We start from the raw sequence: 22,934 nt of genomic DNA on the forward strand, positions 1-22,934 counted from the left end.
CTATCTTTGATGGGCAGGGATCGAGGGAGCAGGTAGATGGTCAAAGGTCTCTTAGGATTTTGTCAAGGCTCTCCTCTGTCATTAGGTTAAAAGTGTTCCATCTGTCTCTGTTAGGAGGGGCGAGTTTGTGCACCCATGGTTGACTAGATGGGGACTGGGTGGGATTGCCTGTAAATCCTGGTAGATACTTTTAATTCTGTTGGCACAGTATGCAGTGCAATCATTGCAGTTCAGTTTAGGCTGGGCAGGCTGGTTCTGTTGTGGGGGTTGCAGTAGGCTGTTTACTATACTAAACAGCTGCTTGGTTGAATTGGCAGCCTGTGCAATGCATTGAGAGAAATACTATTTTTTGGTTGCTGTTAAGGCTTGGTGGTACTTCGCCATGTGCTTCCTGCAGTTTAGCCTGTCTTCATCCAGGTGAGATTTGCGCCATCTCCTTTCCAGTTTTCGTCCTTTGCATTTAAGGATCCAAAGTTCTGGATAAAACCAAGTTGAGCATTTGTGAGTGGGGCATAAGACCTTTTTTAGTGGTGCTGTTTTCTCTAAGTTCTTGGCTACATGTATATTCCAGATGTCAACTTGTTTTGACACTGTTGTCTTTTGATCTACATGTGGATAGTCCAAGGCCTCTAGGAAATTCTCAGCAGTCAGCTTTTTTTTGTGTCTGATCTCCTTCCAAACTCGGGGAGAATATTTGCAAAAGTTAAGGGCAACATTAACAGCCTCTAGAAGGCACAGCAGGACCTAGTTTAGTCTTCAGTCCCGCCCACCCCAGCACAACTCTTCATTTATAGTCAGTTATTCTAATTAGGATAACAAGGGAGGAGTGCTGTTACAGAGTTTTAATTACATTTCATTATTTTCTAAGAGGAAAACACTAAATCACACAATATACCATATAAGTTAAAGAGATGTCTGAGCAGGGTGGGCGAAGGGGAAGCGATGCCATATCATGGGGACCCCCTGTAGCTATGAGGCCTAGGGCAGCTGCTCTGTTTGCCTCCCTTCCCCTGCTATTGTCCCTGCCGTGGTGATAGACATTCAACTTATTTTGTCTCTTACAGTGCAATTTGAGTCTCAGCTTGGTGCTTAATTCACTCAGGGTCCAGGTCTTAGTATTCGTCTGCATCAGAGGCAAAGTTGGTGGCACCTCTTTGTTGGTACAAATTTTTCAGGCAATTAATTTGATCCTCACTTTGGTATTGCTTGCCTTTGCTGGGTCCCCCTTTGAACCCCTTCAGTAGGCCTTCATGAAAGATCTCTTAAAGGTTTTTCCTTGTGGCCGTCCGATGGGCTAAAAGGATTTAGGGGCTGCAGGAGCTCTCTTGAAGAGACCTTGTCCTTGTCTGATGTGGTTTCACTGCATACTATTACCTCTCTTCTGCCAAAGATGGTTTCTTCTTTTCATCTAAACCAGGTAGTTTCTCTCCATGTCTTTTGGAGGTCCTCATTGTCAGGACCATCACAGACACTGCATAAGCTGGACATTTGCAGACAATTTGGACAGCAGCTCCTATGACAGTATTAGTTAGAACAGTACACCAGGAGTGGTGCATTGGGGTTTGGGGGTATAAACGTTGCTCAGGAATATGCCACATACAGCCCTGTGGATGGTCAGAGGCCATAAGAGTACAGGCCTGGCGGCCATCCATATAATCAGCTTATATTGATTTATTTCAACTTAGTCGACAGGGTAGTAGGGAAAGGGTAAGGGGAATGTGGTTTCTAGAGGGCGGTATTAAAGAAGACATATCACACAGTGTTGATTTCTCAACTGTGGGTTTATTGTTATTACGTAATCAACCGCTTCTGTTATGCTTATAGAGAGAAGTATGTGGTATTCTGAAGGGCAAGGGGTTTTGTTTTATTGATTAACAAATACTGAAACCAAAGGCAATGACCTCATATAAGTTTGAATACTTCTGTTTATATATGATCTTATTAAGTTTTGATAACTTTTATTACATTGTAACATTTACTTTGTTTGACCAATAAACAGATTAAATATAAAGTTGGACATTTGCAGAGTACTTCTCTACTTGGACGTCACTAAGCTTTTTCAGATGTCAGATCTTATTTTGTCCTTTTTTATGGTCCTCCCAAAGGCTACAAATTCTTGAAGTCTTTGTATGCTGGGTTAGTTCAACCTACATTCATCCTATCAGGTTGTAGGCTGCATCCAGGGCTGAAGCAGGAGCCATTGCATTGAAACACATTGACAGGGCCACAACATGGTCCGTCCTCCATTCTTTTGTTAAATGTTGAGCTTGATGTTTGCGCTAAGCAAGATAAGTACCTTTGATAGCGCTGTCCAGGAAGCTGTTGTCTTCCTCCTACCTTGTGTGATGAAAGCTCTGATAACATTCTGTAGGTCTGAACTGGTCTAGAAGGATGAGTTTAAAAAAAATTGTTCTTGCTGTGTTCATTTCCTTTGAGTCTTGCTAGACTAGTCCAGGACCTGCCCTGGAAGGGTCAGGGATTCTGTAGATTCCTGGGTTCTGGGTCTTTGGCATTAACATACTAAAATGGTTGCACTACCTGTTACTTATACTGGTGATGTCATTAAAATCTGTTTAAGTCTCTGGGAGACATAACCCATAGGTCTAGACTGTTCTAGCAGGACTTGCACAGAATATTCTGCATTGTGAATTTGTAGTTTGTGATATGCTTTCCTGTTATAATTTAATACTGTCTTGTTAAATATATCATTCTTATCTTAAATATAGCATGTACAGTTATAAAAAGACGTAGAGGTTAAAGTTATGTCTAACTTGACAGTTGGTCATTTTGTATAGTTTAACTTTCACATTGGGTGAATCTTTTATATTCTTTCATTAGGACTTTGAAGAGTATCCTGAACACAGAACAAACTTTTTCTTGCTACTTCAGGCTGTAAATTCGCACTGTTTTCCAGCATTTCTGGCCATTCCCCCAGCACAGTTCAAGCTTGTTTTGGATTCAATTATCTGGGCTTTCAAACATACAATGAGAAATGTTGCAGACACAGGTATGAATTTGGGATATTTCTATACTTTTGTTTTGCATACTTTTTTTTTTTTAATCCGGCAGTTTTATTCCTCCTTCCCTGTTTTCATGGCCCCTCCCCATCACAGTGACAGTCTTTGGCTGGGTCACAGGTAACAAGTCCTTTTGGAATGTATATTTTCAAACTGCCACTGCTGCTCAGTGACCAAAAGATTGAAATTCCTTCCCTTCTGTTATTGTATATATGTGTATGTGTCCATCTCTGGAAAAAGATGACTAAATTCACCAGAAACGAACGAGATTTTAATTATTTCTGTTAGAGCAAACAATTTGTAATACAACAATCCAAACACCATCCTTTTATGTGAGAAAATAAAAGGTTAGCAGAAGTTCAATCATGTAACTTCTTCAGACTGTGCTTATGGACCCATGACATGAAAAAATGGCCATTCTCAACATTTTGGATCTGCTATTTTAGTTACCTTTTCCCAAAGGCTGTCACATATAAAGAATGTAGAATCTCTGGAAGCATTTGAGCAAGGTTTCCTAACTAGAAAGGAATGGCAGTTCTTGAATACTCAACACCCCAGAACTCCTGTACTTTATATTCTACCTAAAGTCCATAAACATCTAGATAATCCACCTGGCCGCCCGATTTTGTCCTTGCGAGAGTCCCTAGTGGAACCACTCTCGGTTTTTGTTGTTTATTTTTTAAAACCCTTTGTTTTGTTGTCTCCTACATTCATAAAAGATACTACTCATTTCTTACGGATTTTGAAAGCTACCACCATTGCTGATATTAACCAGCTGTGTTTGGTAACTTTGGACATTAAATCATTATGGTTCAACATTTTTATTGATGACAGCACAAAATGCGCACATTTAGCTGAGCTGGTGCTAAAAACCTTCAGGGGGATTGTCCTTGAGGCAGCTTGGTCTCGGGTGAAACATATGTCGGACATTTTCACCCTTGGGTCCGAATGAAAAATGGATTTAAAAAGATAAGTTAACTATCTAAAGACTTTACTAAAATTCTGAGAAAGTGTAGTAGTTATTATAGTTGACCTATGAAGACGCTATGATGTTAGCAACGTTGCCATAAAAACAATCGTTGGCAACAAACATTGCTGAGGTCACTTTAAAGAAAAAGAGACGGAATGAAATGCGATGTGATTTGATGAATAACAAAATCTTTTGGGGTTAGAAAAGTACTGTATTTAAGCAAGTGATATGAGTTTATCCTGATTTGATACCTCTGAATTGTGTTAGATTATAGTATTACAGTATCCTAAGATTTTTTTCAAATTAGCCATCTTTTGAGTATTAATTCAGACTTGGCCATTGAGGCTCCTCTGTTTCTACTGTGGCCGCTAGTCAGCAGGGTCCTTCAGTGAATAGAACGTCACAGGGGTCTCATGGTTCTGGTGGCTACAGATTGGTTGCACAGACCATGGCACGGCAATCTGGTGCATCTTCTGGAAGAGGATCCGCTTTGGTTGCTTCTGATAGAAGGCTTGCAGAGTCAGGGCCCGGTGCTTCGCCCCGATCGGGCTCTCTAATGGCTTGGCTCTTGAGAGGGTACGTTTGAGAAAGAGAGGTGATTCATTGGTGATTCTGTGGTCTAGGAAGCGGTCTGCCTCTCTCACTTACGTGCTGGTTTGGCATGTCTTTGAGGATTGGTGTGCCAGCCGGCAGATTGCACCGCTTCACGCATCATTGCCTTGGGTTGTGGATTTTTTGCAGGCAAGTCTGGACAAAGGTCTGGCCTTGTCTTCGCTTAAGGTACAGGTCACGGCCTTGTCTTGTTTCAGGGGCTTGGTCCAGGATAAATCCTTGGCATTACATCAGGACATGGCATGTTTATTTAGAGGCATGCATCTTCATCCTCCAGTGCGACCAACTTTGTCCCTTCTTGGGACCTTAATCTGGTTTTGTATGTGTTGGAGGTGGCAGTTTTTGAGCTGTTATCCAACCGTACGCTGAAGTATTTGACATTAAAAGCAATGTTTTTGGTTGCCTTGACTTAGGCTTGCCGGATTTCAGAGCTGCAGGTCCTTTCTTGTCAGGATCCTTTCCTGTTGTTCTTTAAAGACAAAGTTGAGCTTCAATTGGTTCCTTCCTTTTTTCCCCAAAGTGGTCATAAATTTTCATGTCAGTCAGTTGATGTCTCTGCCTGTGCTGGGAGATTGGGCTGGTTCGGCAGAGCAATGGCAGTTACATTGTGTGGATGTTCTGTGGATTCTTTGTTGGTACCTGTGCGTTTCTCAGGATTTTTGCCACTTGGATCGTATGTGCTCATTGGTGGTCGTTGGAAGGGGGACGCCACTTCCAAAGCTACTATTACTCGGTGGCTCAAGGAGGCAGTTGCATTAGCTTACTTGCTCAAGGGCAGACTGGTTCTGTTTTTTTAATGGTCCCATTCCATTCGGGCTCTGGCAGCTTTGTGAGCAGAGTATTCCTTGATGTCTGCACTGGACATTGGCAAGACAGTGGTGTGGTCTTCGTTGCATTCCTTTGTGAGTCAATACAGGTTGGATGTGCAGGCCCATCCAGATGCGGCATATGGAGCCACATGTGTTGGAGGCAGGGCTTTGGGGGGGTCCCTCCCTTGATGATCACTGCTTTGTTACTTCTCATATGTGCCAGTCTATAGAGGGATTCTATGGAAGGAAAAATTAGGTCTTAACTGCTAATTTACTTTCCTTTAGTTCCTTTGGACCGGCACAGAGCCCACCCAGATCATCTGTGTTAGTTGTATGGAGTGCGCTCGTCGGCGGTGCTCCGCATAGGTCAGTAGACAAGGAGTTGGTGGATGACTGTTTTTCTTAACAGATTCGAGTACACTGGATTGGCCCTTCCAAACAACAACAAAAAAAAAAGGAAGAATACAAAAGAATCAAACAAACGAGAGGCAACATTTTGAGGTATTTACTTCATGGGGTCAGTTTTGTTGGATGACCCTTTGGTGCTGGTGGTCCTTGCAGCTCTGGGCAGCAGCAGTAGACAGTGTTTTGAGCCTTGTTGGCTGTTGGTATTGCAGTTAAATTGGGTTTGGGGATAGTACTGTGTTCTTTTCTCTTTGGTAATTGTACTTTGCTATTCATAGACTGACTTTCAGAGGACTACACAGCTCACTTACAGGCTTATCTGAATCTTGGTGGTTTTCAGTCTCCATCTGCTGGTAAGAGTACATAACCTTTTTATGCTGGTCTAGAGGGAATAAAGGAAAGTAAATTAGCAGGTAAGACCTAATTTCTCCTTATTAAAGATCAGGACAAAAAATTTAAAGCTTAATGTCAGTAGGAGTCTGAGTCAGACAGTAGAAAAACAGGAGTCTGAGTCGAAGGTTTGGTGTACCAACTCCACAGCCCTGATACGTAGACATAACACTGCTGATATAACAACAGGTTTAGACAGTCTGATCTCCACAGTTTTCTCGGAGAATAGTCTCTCCTTTTCAGCTCTCTTTATCATCTAACTAACCAAAAACAGTTCACACCACCCTATTGGTGAGGCATTTGTTTTTCTTTCTTTAGTAAAGAAAACACCTAATTCTAGCATGTTCATCTCTGAATAGGTGAATTGCATGTCTTCAGAAAATGTGAACTTGCTTACATTAACAGATGTGTTCTAAACATAGGAATTCATCATTCACCCCTTCTTTTTTTGGATTTAGGACTGAAGTGTGCAGTGACATACTCAGAGGGGTCTTACTGTTGGAAAGCTCTGAAAAAATGTTCCATGTCAGTGCAGTCTTGATAGGCCCCATGTGTCTGATTAGTGAATTGCTGTTTTCAGAAACATAACATGAGAACATAACATAAGCGTTGCCATACTCGGACAGACCAAAGGTCCATCAAGCCTAGTATCCTGTTTTCCAACAGTGGCCAATCCAGGTCACAAGTACCTGGCAAAATTCCAGAACAGTAAAACAGATTTTATGCTGCTTGCCCTAGAAATAATCAGTAGATTTTTCCCAAGTCCATCTTAATAATAGTTTATAGACTTTTCTTTTAGGAAGCTATCCAAACTGTTTTTAAACCCTGCTAAGCTAACTGCTTTTTACCACATTCTCTGGCACTGAATTCCACAGTTTAATTCCAAGTTGAGTGGAGAAATATTTTCTCCGTTTGTTTTAAACTGACTACTTAATAGCTTCATAGCGTTGCCCCACCCCCCAGTCCTAGTATTTTTTTTTAAAGAGTAAACAAGCGATTCACAGCTACCCATTCTATTCCACTCAGTATTTTATAGACCTCTATCATATTTTCCTTCAGCTTGTCGCTTCTCCAAGCTGAAGAGTCCTAGCCACTTTAACCATTCCTCATAGGGAAGTCGCCCCATCCCCTTTACCTTTTTTGTCACCCTTCTCGGTACCTTTTCTATTTCCACTATCTTTTGAGATGCAATGACCAGAATTACACACAGTATTTGAGGTGTGGTTGCACCATGGATCAATACATAATACATAATTTTTTCTCATTTTTGTTTTCCATTCCTTTCCTAATAATTCCTAACGTTATATTTGCTTTTTTAGATGCCGCTGCACACTGAGCAGAGGGTTTCAACTTATCAACTATGACACCTAGATCCTTTTCCTGGGTGGTGACTCCTAATGGTGGAACCTTGCATCACATAGCTATAGTTTGGGTTCCTCTTTCCCACATATATCACTTGCATGTTCTCAAATTAAATGTCTTCTGCCATTTGGATGCCCAGTCTCCCAATCTCGTAAGGTCCTCTTGCAGTTTTTCACAATCCTCTTACAATTTAACAACTTTGAATAACTTATCAGCAATTTTAATTACCTCACTAGTAGTTCCCATCTCTAGATCATTTATAAATACATTAAAAAGCAGTGGTCCTAGCACAGACCCCTGGGGAATCCCACTAGCTACTCTTCTCCATTGAGAGTACTTACCATTTAACCCTAACCTCTGTTTTCTATCTTTTAACCAGTTTTTAATCCACAATAGGACATTACCTCCTATCCCATGACTTTCTAATTTCCTCAGGAGTCTTTCATGAGGTACTTTGTAAGATGCCTTTTGAAAATCCAGATCCATAATATCGACCCGCTCATTTTTATCCACATGATTCTCTGAGGACAAGCAGGCCATCATATTTTCATATCTGGGTGACATCATCTGACAGAGCTCGGTGCAGACTCTGACTAGCAAGTTCAAGAATTTTCTGCAGTGTCCCACCGGGCATGCGCTGGTGCATTTCCGCCCAGCATTCAAGCTCAGGTCCCTCAGTCTTCATTCCTTCATGGAGCTGGGAGAATGCATCACCGTGTGTTCTTCTTCTGGCATGTACTTCTTTTGTTTTTCAGTGTCTTCCCATGCAGTTTTTTGCCTTACTCCACTTTATTTTTAGGCTTTTTTCTTTATAATTCCTTCCACCATGTATTTCCTTTTATTTTAGTAGGGGGTTTTTTTTTGGCACTTTTGTTTCCTTTACTTTTTGTGACCTTCTAGGCCTGTTTTCGGCCAGAGCCCTGACCTCAGTTTGGACACTGCCTCTTTTTCTGTTCAAAATTGAGAAGTTTAATTTGACCACAATTCTTTTCTTCAGTGTCTCAGGAGAACCCCCCACCCAGTGGCTTCAAGAGGTCTGCCCAGTGCAATCAGATTATTTCTGTGATGGACTCACACTTACTTTTCCCAAAATCTTTTTATTGATTTGCATTGGACCTAACCATAAGCCTAATTCTTGTTCTCTCTGTTTAAAAATGCATCTGAGGGCACAGAGGGCGTGGCAGGCCCAACAAGAGAAGCTTTTTGGCTCCTCAAAGACTGTTGCATCGACATCGACACCAGAAGCATCGACCTTGATGGCTACCAAGGCTTCAATATCCATTGGGAGTGCACCAGCATCGAAAAGGTCTCAACCTGTCTCGGCATTGGGTGCTGATAGTAGGCCCCATGACTGGTCAGCATTGGACCCAACATCGAGGGCACATATGGGTTTGACGTCATCCTTGTTGGCACCCAAGGGCCATGATGCCAAGCATTACGGGAAGCCCAAGAAACATAAGCATTGGTTCTCTTCAACACATGATGCCAAGAGCACTATGGCGTCAGCATCACTGATACCTAATGTGTCGGTGCACAAGTCTTCGAGTAGCCAGGTCCCTGCTACTGGTTTGACACAGACGCCTTCTCTGGCTGCCTCTCTACCAGCTCCATCGCCTTTGTCAATGCCTGCCTTGTAAGAGTTGGCACAGATGCCACAGTCCAATCAGGCATAGAGGGCGCTTGTGCTAACTGTGGATCAGCCCCAGCTTCTCCCTGAGGCTCCTATGTTTGTGCAGATATCTTTGGCGCCAGCACCTCGACAGGTGTTGACATCAACACTTACAATGCCACTCTCAACATCGCAGGAGGAAGCTTCTCTGGAGTCAGAGGGTAGGGCTGCACCTCGTCACTCTTCAGGGCTTGGACATGGTTACACTGAGCTGAGGCAGACACACTCAGCCCGCTCTGAGTACAGGGAAGAGTCTGACTGGGACCGCTTATGAGACTCTGAGGAAGCCCCACATTACTTCTCAGAGGAGGAGTCATAAGGCATTCCCTCTGATACCTCCAAGGGTCTCCCTTTCACTGGTTTTGTGAGGAAAATGGCTTTTACCATACCATTTAAGTTAGAAACGGAGGAAGAGCTGGAGTGTCAAAAATATCTGGCCAGAGGGGCTTATGATTTCTTTTAATGTGGCATCCATACTCTCCACCATTGTTTTTATTATTTTTATTCTTAGACTCCTGATGTAGGCCAACGGGCCGAAACACAACATTGGAGTCATTTTAAAGAAATATTAATGAGTTCTCTTTTAAGTAAATATTAATAAATATTGTTTGAATTTTATATGGTTTTGTCTGGTTCCAGTTCTTTGGATAAGCCTGGTTTATATTCCCACTTCCTTTTGTTCTTATTGTCTGACCTGGAGCTGGCAGTTCAGAAGAGGTTAGTGACTATTCCGTGCCAAGGGGACAACTTATTTGGAAATAAAGTAGAAGAGGTTGCTGACCACATTAGAAACAAAACACACACACAAACAGGTACCTTCCAAACTCTGTCTCAGCACCCTTCAACTCTGGGACATTTTCCAGTAGACCTAGGCGGTGACCCTTCTACTCTCAAAGGCATAAGTTCCTGCCACCTTCCTGCTCTGCCCAGCAGTCCCAGGGCCAACATCCCTGGCCTCGTCATCCCAATCTTCAGAAGTCCCAGCCAATGCCCAAGTCAAAGCCAGGGAAGAGCATAGCCGTACTCCAAGTAACCGTCCCGGACAGCCTTCCAGTGTGTGTGTGGGGGGGGGGGGCTGAATTTTTACCATCACAGGTAGCGCCTTGTAGCCTCAGACCAGTGGGTTCTTCAAATATTCCATCTCCGTTATGCCCTCCATTGGCGGAAGAAAACATCAATTTGCTCACCAGAGCATCATCACTCAGCTCTCAGCACAAACAGGTACTTGTAGAGGAAATCTCTGCCCTTCTCCAGGCCAATGCGGTTGAGCCCATGCCACCAGAGGAAGAAGGGAAGGGATTCTATTTCAAGTACTTCCTAGTCACCCCAAAAATGGGGGGAATTTCATCCCATTCTAGACCTAAGAGCCCTGAGCAAATTCCTAGTCAAAGAAAAGTTCAGGATGATTCCCTGGGCACCTTTTTCAGGAAAATGATTGGCTATGCTCTCTGGACTTAAGGGACACCTACGCCCACATTTTGATACTTCCCAGTCACAGGAAGTATCTCAGATTTCACATTAGAAAACACCTTGTACTGCCATTTGGCCTCACATCAGCTCCCTGGGTATTCACCGAATATCTAGTGCTAGTAGAGGTGTTTATACGCAGCCTGGGAGTGTGTTTCCCTATCTGGACAATTGAAGGGTCATGTCAAGGTTAATGTCAGAGCCATGGCTATGTCAGTAGCCCACTTAGGGTCAGCTTCCATAGAGGAGATTTGCAAAGCTGCAACGTGGTCATCAGTCAACACATTCGCATCTCATTACTTCCCTGAGCAGGATACCGAACATGACAGCCAGTCTGTCAGTTCTGCAGAATTTGTTTGGTGTCTAGAATCCAACTCCACTTCCCTAGGCCCAGTTTTGTTCTGTTCCAGGCTGCACCTTCACAACTAGTACACAAATTGTTTCAGGTTGATTAAGTACAGGCCTTGATGTTTCAAGACCCTATTGTCCTAGCATTGTTCTTTCGGTGAGCCTGCTAGCTAAGGATTCTCACATATGAGAATGACGATCTGCTTGTCTTCGAAAAAAGCAAGATTATTCACCTGTAGCAGGTGTTTGAGAACAGCAAGCCAAGTATTCACGTACCCCCCCCCCCCCCCCCAAAACCTTCCCTTGGAAGTGCATTCTTAGCTTTTTACAATGACTGAGGGACCTTAGCTCACGCGTTGGGCAGGAAAGCACCAGCATATGCGCGGTGGGACTCTGCTAGAAAATTCTTGAATTTGCTAGCCAGAATCCACACTGGGCTCCACTGAATGGCATCACCACATGTGAGAATACTTGGCCTGCTGTCCTTAGAGAATACCTGCTACGGGTGAGTAATCTTGCTTTATTCACCCCTTCAAAGAAATGTAGTTTGGTGAGGCAAGATCTCCCTTGACTAAATCCATGTTGGTTTTATCTCATTAATCCATGCTTAATGTATATGCTCTGTAATTTTGTAATTAGTACCAGTAATATGAAAATATGAGTAACCTTGTGTTTTCTTTTGTCTTTTAGGACTTCAAATACTTTATACTTTACTACAAAATGTGGCACAAGAAGAAGCTGCTGCACAGAGTTTCTATCAGACCTATTTCTGTGAAATTCTTCAGCATATCTTTTCTGTTGTAACAGATACCTCACACACTGCTGGTAAGGATGGGAATAGAAGTGTGTTGCTCTTTAAAGAGACAAAATCAGTTTCTCCTAATAGTCATCTAGGGAATGTACTTTCAAAAGGTCTCTTTCCTTGCTAAGTGATATTTAACTCATCCAAAAAAGGAGGCCTAGTGTGTTTCATTTTTGCAGTCATTTATAAAAGCGTTCCTACCACTTTTCCAAACAATATCTGAAGCAGTGAATGGTATAAAAATGTACAAATTACTGCATTAGGTATAAATTTTCCCTTAGCTGCTATGAAGCATCCGCCCAGTCCTTTGAAGTATCATTAGTTACAAGGGGCTTTTACCCCTCATGTATGCTGTTTTCCTGTGCAGAAATTTTGGAGTATTTTTTTTCCTTTCTGTGACTCTTCCTCTGACATGCGTGTTGGTTCTCAAACCACAGCAGTGTCCTCTTTCCAAGTTTTACTGTGTCACATTTGTGACATGCCCAGACCAACTAGCTCCCCGAACTATATAGGCTATATCACTTTTATCTTTTTCAATGTTAGAGGATATTACATAAAAGGAGAGGGGAAAATTTGACTACCCTATAATTACCATACCTTAGCATCCCTTCAAACCAGTCCAGACCTGTGGGTTTATGCACTCCTTGCAGCAGATTGCTGGCTTCCAGAGCTCCTATAAGTACCCTGTGCAGTCTAAGCTCACAAGTATTTGTCTTCAGCAGAATGTGATTCTATGCAGCCTAAAAGTGGTAAGAGTAGGCTGAACTTATGGTTAGCTGCCATAAGGAGTGACGTGTAAAGACATTCCATCTTCTGTCTCCCTCTTCCCCCCCCCCCCCCCCCCCCCCCCGATCTATGTACAAGCAAGGCTACATTGCTGGCCACTGGAGCAAAACATGGTGCAGCCAGAAGTTCACCAAAATTGGCTTGCTTCGGTGCCTCTGCTGTGGATGACGGTGGTGAACCTTACTTTAAAGCAACTTCTGCTTAAACTCTGGGCAGTGAAAACAGAAATATCTGAAATGGTATTTCTCAAAATTGCTGAGAAATTGGAAGGGCTTAATTCACAGCTGGACAATTTAGTCGGCTACATGATATTGAGGTGCAGTGTGATAAAGGCATTTCTAGGAGAATCACTTAAAAAGCGGATGGAGTGGCTATCAAACAAAATAGAAGACCAAGAAAATCGGAGTCAGCGCTCAAATTTGCGGATCTTTGGTCAACCAGAAAAAATGGAGATGGATGACGCTTCAGCATATATTAAGTGCTTCCTGATGCATTGCTTCCCCGAGTCTCACAACTGCCCTTTGAAATAGAAAGTGCACATAGAGAACTCCAACCATCTTCTTTTGCCCATAGCTTTAGTTGTGAAATTACTGCACTTCCTAGAGATGGAATACGTATTCTGGAAAGCTAGGCACCAAAATTGTAGATATGCTTTTTGGTGCAGGTCTTCTCAGATTTAAGTGTGGAAACTGCAAAAACAGAATTTGGGGCATATAAACAGGCATATTACATTCACGAGGTCTTCTAGTGGGGATCTGGCACCCATCCAAGCTGGTCATTAACATGAAGGGGAAAAGACATTTTCTTAGCACTGTCACGGAATGCCTAGTACCCACCCGGGGGGGGGGGGGGGGTAACCCTGCGGCCACCTAAAGGGTCTATCCCAGCACTGCTCAGGCCCACTGCCACCTGTGCATGTGCTCTACTCAGGCATACCCTTCCTCCCACCTGCTGAGTTACGCTTGCCTCTGGGCGAGTCTCCCACTTGCAACAATTCCCAGTGGTTTCTAAGGACACTGGGGCCGCAATCCCAGGGGTCCCACAGTTCCCAGAAAGTACCCACAGCCCAAAACACAAACTACCAGGATTCTTAGTCCAGGACAGTAGAGTCAATAAACTAATAGGTTTATTGTTACAGTAAAACAGTGAATGTTTGAAAAAGCTTGGTGATAAAAGTACAGGAAGCAATAACGGATAACCAAAACAAGGATCAACATTAAAACTAACACTTACTACCTGGGTAGCACCTGGAGAGTTCAGGAAATATAGCTGCTCATAAGGCCTCAATGAATACCTTTTATTAAATTTAGATTATATATCATATGTCGAATAAAGTGGTTGCTCAAGGCATATACTAACCACAGTCGCTCAACTGCAAAACACTATGCACAACTTTGTGCAAAAACACACTCAGAACTTTACTGTACCATAAATATTACACTGGGCAGACCCTAATACACCATATACCACTCAAACGGACAATATCACAGACCATCAACAATATGAAACAAGGGATCAAATCCTTGGAGGCGGGAGAGATTCTGTGCAATTGGAGAAAGGCGACGACGAGAAGAAGAGATTTACTTCTTTTACAGGCAGGGCAGACGCGAGGCGCTGCCTGCAACGACGCTTCACAAAATTTTTTTTTTTAAGGTAGGGTGGGGGGCTGGGAGCAGCGGGAGCAGAGCACACCCCCCCTCCCCCCACCCGCTGACACCCGGGGCGGACCGCCCCCACTGCCACGCCCTTGCTACGCTACTGGTGCTGGGAATTGTAGAAAGGACAGTAGTCCTAATCTGTTGTGGATCTGGGCCAAAGGAAGATGAAATGGAGGTCACTTGGGGAGGGAAAATCTTTGCTTCCATGATGCAGAATCTGTGGCATGATGGGAACCAATACGATGACTTTGGTAACCTATAGCTGTAGGGAGGGAAATAGGGTTTTCTGAAGGCTAATTGCTGTTCTGGTTCTGTTGGTAGTATCTGGATTCTGAAACATCTCTCTTATACAAATGTTAATATTTTTTAATAGTTTTATGCCTAAATTCAGACTGCCAATAGTAAATCTTCTGTATGTTTTCAGAATGTCTCTTCCAGGCAAATTTGTATTCGCCAAGGATATGCAAGCAGCATAATCTCACATGTGGGTGATGTCATCCACAGAGCCTGGTTCGGACACTTCCAAGTGCACTGTCACTTTAAATCTTTGAGGCAATGCCTCCACTGCACATGCACAGGTGCCTTCCTGCCCGATGCTTAAGTGTGGGACCAGCAGTCTATTGTTTTCCACGGAGCAGAGAGATTGCTTTTTTAAATCTGACCTCAGTGCGTCAAACTTTTCCTTTTTTGGGATATTTTTTCTTCATATTGTTGTTTTTCTGTGTTGTTGTTCAATTTCTTCATTTTGTTTTCAATTATTTTTCAGTTTTAAGCCTTTGGGGCCTCTGAGCCCTTCTTTTGGCCAGGATGCATCAACCATCTTCGGATATGCAAATACTCAAGCTACCTGGGCCATAGAGCCTTTTGACCATGCATCAACTGTTTTTCTCTCCATGTCAACGAGGGTGCTGAGTGGCTTCTAGAAGTATTCTCAATGCAATAGGACTATTTCAGGCACAGACCCCATAACTGGTATGTCAGTGCTTGGGTCCAGAGCACCAGGACATACAGTGTAGCCTGTGCATGCAAGCGAGGACCCTTAAAGCCCGAAGAGTTCAGCTTGAAAAAACCTTTTAGTTCGGCATCTGCACCAAGCGTGGGAGGGGATTTGGCACTTATTGCAGAACCTGCATCGGCATTGACATCAGGTACTCTGACGCAAAATCGAGATGGTCTGACATTGAACTCGGTACGCAAACATGTAAGGACTGCATATCTTCCTCGTCGATGCTGTGTGCATTGAAGGACCTGCAGCATAAAAAGCCTAAGAAGCAGTGCTTTTTTTGTGCCGGCACCTTTTTCGTGAGGCCCCGCTCCCGTCCGTTCCTGCCCCGCGCTCTGTTAAAAACATTACCCGTCGCGATTCTCCGTCCCCTCCCTTTTCCTTCCCTCACCTGTCCTCCATCAGCACGTCGCCTGTCTCCACTGCCCTCCCCAAGTCGCGCGAACCGGTCCGGAAGTGAAGGCAGCAAGGCAGGCAGCAAGGCAGGCACGCACGCACGCACGAAGCAGACAGGTTCCTCTCCTCTTGCGTCGCTTCCCTTTAGCGTGCCCCGCCTTCGTGGGCGGGACGCGCTGAGAGGGAAGCAACGCGAGAAGAGAGGAAGCTGTCTGCTGCGTGCCTGCCTTCACTTCCGGACCGGTTCACGCGACTTGCAGAGGGCAGGGCAGGGCAGTGGAGAGAGGCGACGTGCTGGACATGGAGGGTAGGTGAGGGGAGGGCAGGGGAGGGGAGAGAGAATCGCCGGACTTGCAGGGGAGAGAGGAGAAATGCTGGGCATGGCTGAGGGGAGGGCAGGGGATGGAGGAGAAGTGCTAGGCATGGATGAGGGGAGGGAGGCGACATGCTGGGCATGGAGAGGAGGGGAGACAGAATCGCTGGACAAGGAGGGGAGGGGCAGAGGAGCGATGAGAAGTGCTGGGCATGGATGAGGGGAGGGAGGCGACATGCTGGGCATGGAGAGGAGGGGAGAGAGAATCGCTGGACAAGGAGGGGAGGGCAGAGGAGCAATGAAAAGTGCTGGGGAGGGCAGGGGATGGAGGAGAAGTGCTGGGCATGGATGAGGGCAGGGAGGCTACATGCTGGGCATGGAGAGGAGGGGAGAGAGAATCGCTGGACAAGGAGGGGAGGGCAGAGGAGCAATGAGTATGGCTGAGGGGAGGGCAGGGGATTGAGGAGAAGTGCTGGGCATGGATGAGGGCAGGGAGGCTACATGCTGGGCATGGAGAGGAGGGGAGAGAGAATCGCTGGACAAGGAGGGAAGGGCAGAGGAGCGATGAGAAGTGCTGGGCATGGCTGAGGGGAGGGCAGGGGATGGAGGAGAAGTGCTGGGCATGGATGAGGGGAGGGAAGCGACATGCTGGGCATGGAGAGGAGGGGATAGAGAATCGCTGGACAAGGAGGGGAGGGCAGAGGAGAGATGAGAAGTGCTGGGCATGGATGAGGGGAGGGCAGGGGAGGGAGGCGACATGCTGGGCATGGAGGAGAGGGCAGGGGGAGAGGAGACATGCTGGACATGGGCAGGGGAGAGTGGAGAAGTGCTGGGCATGGATGAGGGGAGGGCAGGGGAGGGAGGCAACATGCAGGGCATGGAGGGGAGAGAGAATCACTGGACATGGAGGGGGGAGGGCAGGGGGAGAGGAGACATGCTGGACATGAGCAGGGGAGAGAGGAGAATCACTGGGCATGGCTGGCTGGAGGGGGGCAGGGGGAGAGGAGGGTTGCTGGACATGGATGGAGGGGAGGGAAGAGTGAGGAAGGAGATGAGATCAGGGAAAAGGAAGAGAGGAGAAAAACTGCACATGAATGAAGAAAATAGGCAGAAGCTGGATCCACTGGACAGTCAAGTCTGCGGAGTAGGACCCAGCTTTTACTTATGGATGTAGGGCAAGAAATGAAGAAGAAAAGTGGAAAGTAAAGAAATAAATGGAAAGGAAGCCCTGGAAACGGAGTTAAGAGGACAGATAGCAGCAGAATCGGATACTGGGCTAGCATGATCAGAAAAAGTCACCAGACAACAAAGGTAGAAAAAATCATTTTATTTCATTTTAGTGTCTGCAATTTGAGAATTTACATCTGCTGTTACAGGTCTAGTATCCCACTGGGGATACTGGACCTGTAACAGCTTACAGAAATTATTTATAATAAAAATCACATTATTTTTTTCTCCTATACTACTATAATATTTTCAATGTCTGTTTATATGTGCCATGGCTGGTATAAGGGGTGTGGCTATAACAGGGTGGAGCCATATGTGGGGGACCCCGCCCACAATGAGTACCGGCACCTTTTTTTCTACAAAAAAAGCACTGCTAAGAAGAATTACATAGTTCTCCCTTCAGGTACTCTGCCCACACCTCCCCTGCATCGACATCCTTGATGTACAGGAAGCATCCATGCTGCCGTGACCACGCTCCTCCCCTCCAACTATTTCTCATTGAGAGCCTTGGAGGTCTTTGAGATCTCCTAAGCCTGCACAGGCTATAACTTAGGCTGCATCACTTTCTAAGCCAGTACAGATGGCACTCTACAGGAGGAAATGCAGGCTGTGCTCAAGGAGAGGAGCTTTCAGGGCTACTTTGTTCATAGTTTATACAAGCATGTGCAAGCTCCAAATACTCTGAGCACATGTTACCTTTTAAAGTTACACTGATAGCACATGTTCGCTTTTTAAACTTAGTGCCATGCTTTGAGCACATGTTCCAAAACGTACAGGGCAGGTTAATGTAATTAATTCGAATTTAGTATATAAAATTCCCCTCTATTCTTACATGATTATTATTCTTAACAATTTACCTTTAATTGGAATAGAATAAGTATGTATAAGACTAGAGAATCGAATTAGAATTGGAATTACAATTGGAATATAAGAACATTTCATTTTGTAATTCTTTGTGACCACATGCTCTGAGTAATTCCCTCTGTTAATACATATTCTATTATTAACTAGAGAAATATTATATTATACATTTATTCGTTTCATTTTTATTGCATATAGGATGCTTGCGCCTGCCTCAGTCCAGCCCATCAATACATTAGAGAGACAGTCAAGGGAGAGATCCTGCACACCAGCTCGATGCCAACTGTTGGAGGCAGCATGTGTCAGAATTGGCAGAAGAGCTACAAAAATACACTGGGTTTTGTGGAATCTGCTTTAAAATCACTTGCAGTACAAGATCCCAATGCTGCTTCTCGTCCAGGAAGAGAAGCTAGAATATTGGATTTTTTTTTTTGGCAGAAAAACTTTTCAAGCTTCAATGCTAATCAATCACATATTAGGTTATCAACAACTTTATTCTACATTTCCATTTCATCAAGCAGATCAATCCATAGACTGATGGGTTGTGTCCATCTACCAGCAGGTGGAGATAGAGAGCAATCTTTTGCCTCCCTATATGTGGTCATGTGCTGCCGGAAACTCCTCAGTATGTTCTCTATCTCAGCAGGTGTGTGGTCACACAGCAGCAGCTCTGGCTAGGTCTCCAAGCCTAATTGTTTAGGTTTTGTTGAGTACCTGGGGTTGAGGGCTCTTCTTGAGCAAGTGAAACCTGGTGGTTCCAGGTCCCTCCTTTTCTCCCCCCTCCCGCTGGCTCCGTTTAAAAAAAAAACAGAAAAATAGATGTCTTTGAGAGAAAAACGTCTTTGGTTGCAGCTGCTCACTGGGACTCCAAATCGTTGCAGCTCGGAGCGAGAAGCAGGTAATTTTACCTTTTACTAGTGAGCAGGGGGTTCCCCAAACGGTCTCCAAGTGGCTATGGCGGCGGATGGCAAGGGCGCGAAAAGACGCTCCCCGGACCGCGTGCGCGGGGAAGCGGGGGGCTCAAGGGCAGAGACGCCTTTTTTTGGCGCCTTTTTGGAGTCGGGAGACTTCCCCGAGTTTTTCTCCGGTGCGGTGGCCTTTCCCGCCTTAGTTGCCCATCCCCCGCTGGCCGCCCTCCCGGTTTTGGCCGGCCATGCTGCTCGGACGGCTTCTTCTTGGGCCGCCCTTGAGGTAGGAGACGTTAATAGTATGGTCGCCTTTGACTCGGGCAACAGTAAAAAGTCGGCGAAATTAAAGCGCCATTCTTCCCAGGTGGCTCCTTCGCGGAGTGTTGCGGCAGATGCCATTTTGGATGCGCAGCGCGCCTCTCCCCCGCTCTTGGGAGCGCAGGTTGAGAGTGCCTCTAGGGCCGTGGCCCAGGCTGCAGAAGTGCACAGACTGGAGGGTTTCTCCCCTGAGTTCATTTTGCTGCTGCATCAGGCTTTTCTTATGCAAAACGCTGCCCCCGCTCTTCTGTCTGATAAGGGTGATGAGGCCTCCATGATCAAGCGCCCTCGGGTGGATCTTCAAGCCTTAGGGGATTCTGTTTCCTCTGATGTGGATGAGGGCAGCGTATCTGAGTTCTCCCAAAGGTCCTTAGGGGATTCTTTGGAGGAGACTGATCCCCCCTCGGATGGAGCGGATGACCCCTCTGCAGCGCGGCTTTTTTGCTCAGAGGATTTGCCCAACCTGTTAGTGCAGGCCATGAGCATTTTGAAAATTTCCTCTCTGGAGGAAGGCCCTCTCTCAGCCTCAGCTGGCTCTGCCATTATGTTGGGAACTAAGCGCCCGCCTAGAACCTTCCACGTCCATGAAGCCATGCAGACATTAATTTCGGCTCAATGGGATGCCCCTGAAGCGAGCCTTAAAGTAGCCAGGGCCATGTCCCGTCTGTACCCTCTACCTGAGGGTGAACGGGAGGCCTTTCTCTGGCCTACAGTGGATTCTTTAATCACTGCGGTGACTAAGAAAACGGCTCTGCCGGTGGAAGGTGGAACTGCCCTGAAGGACGCTCAGGACAGGAGATTGGAGGCGGCCTTAAAGTTGGCCTTTGTGGCAGCCGCCCTGAGTTTGCAAGCCTCGGTTTGCGGCTCCTATGTGGCCAGGGCGTGCCTGACTGTTTTACAGCAGGCTTCCCCCTCGGATTCTTCCTTGAGGGCGGGCTGGCCGGCACTGGAATCAGGCTTGGCCTACTTGGCAGACTTGCTGTATGATGTCTTGAGAGCCTCGGCTAAAGCTATGGCTCAGACAGTCTCTGCCCGGCGGTGGCTCTGGCTTAAGCACTGATCGGCTGACCATGCCTCAAAATCTCGCCTAGCCAAGTTGCCTTTTAAAGGCAAGCTGCTCTTTGGGGACGAACTGGACAAGATTGTGACGGAGCTCGGCACATCTAAGGGCAAGAGGTTGCCGGAGGTCAGGGCACGGGCCGGCAGTGCTCGCCCTGGTTCCTCCAAGGGCCGATTTCAGGAAGCCCGTCGGTATCGCCCAGGAAAGTCGACCTCCTCTTCTTCCTCTTCCTTTAAGCAGAACTTCTCCCCAAGCAGCATTCCTTTCGCAGAGATCGCCGTCCCGGAGGTTCGTCCTCCGGCCCTCCCCCAGAGTCTCGTACCCAATTACGGGGCCCTGGTCCATGGCCCAGAGCAGATAGGAGGACGGCTATCCTCGTTTCAGGGAGAGTGGACCAGGGTAACTTCTGACGCTTGGCTTCTGGAAGTCATCAGAGACGGCTACAAATTGGAGTTCTGCCGGCCCTTGAGAGACGGCTTTGTGAACTCTCCCTGCAAGTCTCCAGTCAAAGCAGCGGCAGTGCAGCAGACTTTGGACAACCTGATCCACCTGGGCGCGGTGGTCCCAGTGCCAGTACATCAACTTGGCAAGGGACATTACTCCATTTACTTTGTGATGCCAAAGAAGGGAGGTTCTGTTTGGCCTATTCTCGACCTCAAGGGAGTCAATCGGGCCTTGAAAATACGGCACTTCCGGATGGAGACTCTCTGCTCCGTAATAGTTGCGGTGAAAAAAGGAGAATTCCTGGCATCCTTGTACATCAAGGAAGCTTACTTACATATTCCCATCTGGCCGCCTCATCAGCGCTTCCTGCGCTTTGCAGTCCTGGGCCGCCATTTCCAGTTCAGAGCCCTCCCATTCGGGTTGGCTACTGCTCCGCGGACCTTCTCCAAAGTAATGGTGGTCATCACGGCTTACCTCCGCAAGGAAGGAGTGCAGGCCCATCCCTATCTGGACGACTGGCTGATCCAAGCCCCCTCTTATGCAGAGTGTGGGAGAGCTACTGACAGGGTTATTGCTCTTCTGAGCTCCCTGGGATGGATTGTCAACTGGGAGAAAAGTCAGCTGCGCCCAACTCAGTCCCTGGAGTATCTGGGAGTTGGATTTGACACCCAAGTGGGCAGAGTGTTCCTGCCAGACAACCGGAGCGTCTAGCTTCGGACCCAGGTGGACCAGTTCCTAGCATCCTCTACACCGGGCTTGGGATTATGTGCAGCTGTTGAGCTCCATGACAGCCACGATGGAGGTAGTGCCCTGGGCCAGGGCCCATATGAGACCACTACAGCACTCTCTTCTGCGGCGGTGGACTCCAGTTTCGGAGGATTACGCTGTACGCCTTCCCTTGGATCCAGCGGTGCACAAGGCGCTGAGTTGGTGGCTGAGGCCAGACAAGCTGTCTGCAGGAATGCCTCTCACGACCCCAGAGTGGGTTGTCGTCACGACGGACGCCTGCTTGACGGGCTGGGGAGCCCACTGCCTGGGAAGGACAGCGCAGGGGCTCTGGTCTCCGGCAGAGGCGAAGTGGTCTATCAACCTCCTGGAACTCCGAGCCATTCGGTTGGCGCTTCTAGAGTTTCTCCCGGTCCTGGGGCTGAGGCCAATGCCACGGCTGTGGCCTATGTCAATCACCAGGGAGGTACCAGGAGCGTCCCTCTAGCCAAGGAGGCCATGAAGCTATGCCTGTGGGCGGAAGCGAATCTGGAACAGCTGTCAGCGGCCCACATTGCGGGAGTCATGAATGTCAAGGTGGACTTTCTCAGTTGCCATACTTTGGATCCCGGAAAGTGGCAGCTATCGGCGCGGGTGTTCTGAGACATCACGAAGCGCTGGGGCCAGCCTAGCCTGGATCTGATGGCGTCCTCGGCCAATTGCCAAGTGCTGCGGTTCTTCAGCAGAGGACGGGACCCTCGATCTCTGGGGGTCGATGCTCTTCTTCAGCAGTGGCCAGCACAGGAGCTTCTCTACTTATTCCCGCCCTGGCCCATGATGGGCAGATTGCTAGGCCGGGTGGCAAAGCATCTGGGCCGGGTGATCCTGGTGGGTCCGGACTGGCCCAGACGCCCCTGGTATGCAGACTTAATCAGGCTCTCAGTGGACGGCCCTCTGAGGCTGCCAGCGGAGCGGGGCCTTTTGCATCAGGGTCCCGTGGTGATGGAGGATCCCTCCCCCTTTGGTCTTATGGCCTGGCTCTTGAGCGGAAGCGGTTGAGGAAGAAGGGCTTCTCAGACAAGGTCATCGCCACTATGCTGAGAGCGAGGAAGCGCTCTACTTCTACTACTTATGCCAGGGTTTGGCGTACCTTTGCATCGTGGTGAGAGGCAGGCTCTCTATCGCCCTTCACTGCTCCAATATCTTCAGTGTTGGCGTTCCTGCAAGAGGACCTGGAGAAAGGCCTGTCGCTCAGTTCACTGAAAGTCCAGGTGGCGGCTCTAGCTTGCTTCAGGAGCCGTTTGAATGGTGCTTCCCTGGCTTCGCAGCCAGATGTGGTGCGCTTCCTCAAAGGAGTTAATCACCTGCGCCCTCTTCTGCACTCGATAGTGCCTAAATGGAATC

At 46.7% G+C, this 22,934-nt stretch overlaps 1 protein-coding gene across 1 annotated transcript in view; it reads left to right on the forward strand.

The window, feature by feature from the left end:
• Window positions 1-22,934, forward strand: part of XPO1 (exportin 1) — a 543,231-nt gene that overhangs the window by 478,747 nt on the left and 41,550 nt on the right. The window contains 2 exon segments of the mRNA XM_030196174.1: window positions 2,839-3,007; window positions 11,740-11,874. Coding sequence (XP_030052034.1) covers window positions 2,839-3,007; window positions 11,740-11,874 — 304 coding nt within the window.

Source organism: Microcaecilia unicolor, chromosome 3 (assembly GCF_901765095.1).
Source record: "Microcaecilia unicolor chromosome 3, aMicUni1.1, whole genome shotgun sequence".
Taxonomy (NCBI): Eukaryota; Metazoa; Chordata; class Amphibia; order Gymnophiona; family Siphonopidae; genus Microcaecilia; species Microcaecilia unicolor.